The following is a 4,712-nucleotide window of genomic DNA, read 5'->3' as shown; positions in this document are numbered from 1 at the left end:
CCTAGGGTTGATTATTCTAAATTGAAGAGCTGGCGGGTGTCTTTTTAAATTTCCTTTCCCTAGAAAACTAATAAGGCAAAACAATACATCCCTTATTTTCGTAACAATGGTTTACCCCAGGGAGATCACTATGTACTTTTTAGCAGCTACTTTCCCTCGAATTTAAATTACTTATTAATTTTTTTGAGCAGCATCCCGACGCCGTCTTGCTGACGTCGGTAAGGGCACAGACGCCCTCCCTGAAGGCTGGCCAAGCCCTCTCTTCCTTTCATTAGCGGTGTAACCCCGTGTTCCCGCCGGAGCCCTGCACGGAAGCGTAATCTTCCCACTGGGGCCTCCTGTCGTCTCGCCTGGCTGGAGAGCTGAGCCTAAATGAAATATAAAATATTAACTGCACGAGAAAACAAAGGATGTTGCCTTCGGGTCAGCTCCTGTGCCTGAGTCTTGGCCACGTCTCACTGGCCTCTAGGTCTCTCAGTCTCGTCCCCACCTCGTCCCTCGGTGAGATCCACGAGTGGAATCACAGCTTTCCAAAGCGAATTCCCTGGGCCGACGGCGCCAGTTCCCGTCAGCGGGGAGCGCAGAATGACCAGGAGGCCAGGAACAAAACACTTAAATGTTGCATTTATTAAGGAAACGTTAAACAAGGAGGGAAAGAGTCAAAACGGTGTCACGAACGTCAAGAGCACTTTTGTGGCGTAAATCGTGCAGTCACGAGCTACATACGAGTTCTATTTTGGGTCTTTGCCCGGGACCAGCTGGGACGCCAGCCCTCCCACCAAAAGACCCTGTTGTGAATGCAATAAAAGAAACAATGCACCCCGTTCACATTCTCAGGTTCCCCCTCCCCCACCCCTTTTCCCAAGATGACAAAACTCTTACTCCCAGGCAGGCAAACAGGCCACTAGGGCACAAAAGGTCTTATCAAATATTTATAGTCGGGCAAACACACACAAAAAAACTAAAAACGACCTGTTGTAATCAATCAAAGGTATTTATCGCCTCTCCCGCCAGGGATGGGAGGAGCGGGAGAGAATGGGCGCGAACCCGAACACGGATTTGTGTCCCCATTAGTATTGTTAAGTGGCGTATAAACGAATCACTTTCTAGGACAACCAGGCACTCGGTGCCGCTGGGTCTCTTCCCTGCCCACCCTCTCCAGCTCCCCCAGAGCTTGGCCCACCTGCGGGTGGAGAAGGGCCTTCGCCCCGTCGCTTTCCCCGCATCCTAAGCTAGCTGCAGCTTCCAAAGTTTGCGCCCTAACAGTCCACTGCTTGCCACTTGCTGCTGAGTCCAGAGTTAGGGCGCTCTCCTCCTACAGCCAAGCATGGGGACTTTAAAAGAGCGCTCGAGAAACAGGTCGCTTCATCCCGAAAGGCAGAAGTCGAGAGAAATAATTGACTCCGACAGGTTTGCTTCGCCCAGTCTCGGATAGTGAGGGGGCGCGGCCGGGCTGGCGAAGTGGAAGGTGTGGGGCGGCCGCCGCGGGAGCCCGAGGGCCGGTCAGTAGGGCCCCACGACCACCGCCTCCACTTCCTTAGACGGTCTCCGGTCTTTGACCAGGAAGTTGATCATGCCCTCGGACTTGATGAGGAGGTTGCAGCCGAGGAAGAAGATGCCGAAGACCACGGTGAGCGACAGCACGCACATGACCGCGATCTGCACCACGCGCATGATGTAGAGGCTGCGCTCGTCCGGGCCACCCTCGGCGAAGCCGTCGTCGGTCACCACGGACGCCTGGGTGCAGCAGCGCACCGCGCGCTCCAGCGCCTCGCTACTGTTGGCCAAGAACAGGCCGGCCACATCCGTCTGGTTGCCCAGCGTGGGATTCATCGCTGGAGCGGGAGGGCGCCCGGGGAGGCGCGGGTCCGAGGAGTGGGAAGGCGGTGGCGCGAGAGGAACAGGTGCCGAGCTGAGCACTCACTTGCAGGCTGCTAGCTCTCTCCTTTCCAAAGTCCCCAAGCTGTGAGCTTCGCAGGAGCCTTCAGACTGGCTCCGTAGCCTGCCTGGTGTGCACCGTCCGCTCCGACCCGGGCGGTGCTCCTTCCCGGCGCTCGCTCGACTGGGTGCTGTTGGAACTTGGCGGGGCTGGGCTAGCAGGGACGTGGGAGGTACGGGCGGCGGCGGCGGCGGGGCGGCTGCTCCGAGCGAACAGCGGCCCCTTCCGGCTGCGCTGCCGCCCTGCGCCCGCTGTGGTTGGGCACTGGAGAGGAAAAAGAGCGAACCTCCTCTCCTGGTCTTGCTTTCCTTGCTCCACCTCTTTTCCAATTCCGAAAACTAGTCAGAGGTTACTGTACTTTTCTGGCCTGTTGGATGATTAGAGAATTTCGGGTAGGGGGAAGGTTGCGAGCAGCTGAAAGTTTCCGAAAAACTGGGTCATACCAGTTCTGCGTATTCTTTGCCTCCCGCCCCTCTCACCTCTGCGCGGATGGAAAGTGGCGGGGCATCGCAGATGCCAGATGGTGCTTGCGAACGCTCGAGCAGGCCGCCTGTATCTGAGTCAGACTTCCCTGAGAGGGATTGCTAGTTGGAGTAGGGTTGACCTGGGTGTAGTTATAAAAAACCAATGATTTTAGGAAGAGAGAGAAGGAAGGTGGAGTGGGGGGAGGGAGGGGTAGAAAGAAGAATGGGTCGGAGGAAGAAAAGAAGTGGCGGGAGAAAGGAAGCTACTGTAAAACAGTAAAGCAGATTTTATAGTGATTTTTAAGGAAAAGGAAAGGGGCTTACAGGAAGGAGGTGTTGTTTGTCAGTGGCCTTTGTGTGGAGATGTTTGCCTGGAGCAGGGTCACCTCTCCTGTAAGGGAGGGGAAGGTGGAAGGAGTGACCAGCCACTCTTGAATCTTAATTGCAGATGGGTTTTTGGATGTTCTTCTAATGTTTTTGTCTGTTGGCAGTAAATCAATTGTTTAAGGGAATTACTCATCACATCCATCACCTAGAACACTGGCCAACTGCTGGAAGCCCTCCTCATTTTCCGTAATCTTGATGTATTTCACCTTAGTCATTTTAAACAAAACTACAGATGTCTTAGGGCCCTGATTGAAAAGCTTCATTCAGTTCATTATAATTTTTTTGTCAGTTTTAGCGAAATGTTATAAACCTGTCAGATTGTTTCTTAAACTCTAGAATTTTAAAAATATTTATGCTCTTTCATCCTTCTCTCCCTTCTTTCCTCCCTCCCTCCCATCCTTTTATTATTATTATTATTATTATTATTATTATTACTATTATTTTGACTGTTTAACAGCTGGAAAACTCAAAGCCCAATCTACACTTTTGATAGAATACATTTACTAAATTTCTGTTGTGAAATTACAGCTGTTATATTTTCAACTCTGTTCTCAATTCCATTCTTTTTGCTTGTTAAACCCTCTTATTTTTGTTCCCTCAAACATCATTTTTTCCATGTTCAGAAGTTTTCTTAAATATTTTTGTACTATTTTGTGGACATCATGAAATAGAATGAACTGTCCTTTTTAGTTAAGAGTTTTTAATTTTTGGATGTTGATTGTATATCAGCTTCAATAAGTTTAGATCCTTCTAAAAAGAATTTATTTTTCTTTTGGAAGGATGTTTAGTATCTCAAGACCTAGGCTTCTGGGCCTTGTTCACAATTTACCTGATTTATTGTTCTAATTTCCTATGATTACGGTAGCTCTGTAGAATGCTCCACTCTCAACAATTTTTTGGACATATTTATTATGAATTGATTGGAAAAAAACACTTAAACTTCACTATACAATTAGTCTATCTTAGCTAATATGGGTGATACTTAAAACATAATAGCATCTGAAAAATTATAAAAGAATTTAAGACAATATAAAGCAATATTAAAATGAATGGCAGAGGTAAGCAGTAGATATTTAGAAAAGGAAAAGGTAGAGAGTAGAAGTCAACTCCCAGGGATATTAACTCACACAAGATTTTCTGTTTAATAGAAGCTGGGTGTTGATGAACAGAGAATAGCTTCTTCTTTATGTAACAAAAACAATAAAGTTATAATACGTTAGAAAGATCCAGCATGATAGACTTGGGATATAAAAATTTCCTAAAAATGTTAATTTAATCATTATCAGAATTTGAGTGTGTTTGTTGATGTTAGCAGTACTAGTGTTTTAGTAAACAGTCAGTGCTACAATGATTAACTCTTGGAGTCCAGTGGATGTTTTGTATTACCAAACCTTTAGATTTGGGGAGCACATTCTTTAAAAAAAGTAAGGCAACACTGTGACTTTATCTTCTTTCAGCTTTAACTGCTAACCAAAGACTTGTGAATATGCTGTTCCCATCAGCTAGTTCAGATTTTCCGGAATGTGGTTTTGTTTCCTTTATCTTCTCCCATCCTTCCCTCCACCCCTTACTCTGATTTTGTCTAATATAATTGCTTGGAGTATTTAGATGAAAATTAAACCTAGTAGTACAAAGTTACATCATCACTCACACATTACAGCACCCAAGGGAATTGTGGATGCTAGAGCTTCCCTAAAGAAATTTTTATTTATCTTTCTATTTTGTATTTTGAGTGAACATTATTTTCTTAACATCACAACTGTTATTCGCCCATTTGCTAGGAAAATCTTAAGAGATGTGGAAAAGAATCCTTTAAGAAGGACTGAAATACAAAAACTTAATTTCTAGAAAAATAGATGGTGATGTGGAATAGGTTGACATATTGATAATTCAGTTATATGAAAGGTTTTGACACAGAAAAA

At 46.2% G+C, this 4,712-nt stretch overlaps 1 protein-coding gene across 1 annotated transcript; it reads right to left on the bottom strand.

Annotated features, from left to right (window-relative positions):
• Nucleotides 1-612: 612 nt before the first annotated feature.
• On the bottom strand, nucleotides 613-2,112 carry RPRM (reprimo, TP53 dependent G2 arrest mediator homolog). The gene has a single exon (XM_066279901.1). It carries the CDS (start codon nucleotides 1,831-1,833, stop codon nucleotides 1,504-1,506), a length of 330 nt encoding a protein of 109 aa, XP_066135998.1. The 5' UTR covers nucleotides 1,834-2,112; the 3' UTR covers nucleotides 613-1,503.
• Between the last annotated feature and the right edge of the window lie 2,600 nt (nucleotides 2,113-4,712).

Source organism: Saccopteryx bilineata, chromosome 5 (assembly GCF_036850765.1).
Source record: "Saccopteryx bilineata isolate mSacBil1 chromosome 5, mSacBil1_pri_phased_curated, whole genome shotgun sequence".
Lineage (NCBI taxonomy): Eukaryota > Metazoa > Chordata > Mammalia > Chiroptera > Emballonuridae > Saccopteryx > Saccopteryx bilineata.
Note: the sequence above shows the minus strand (reverse complement) of the source record. Positions and strands in the feature narration are given on the sequence as shown.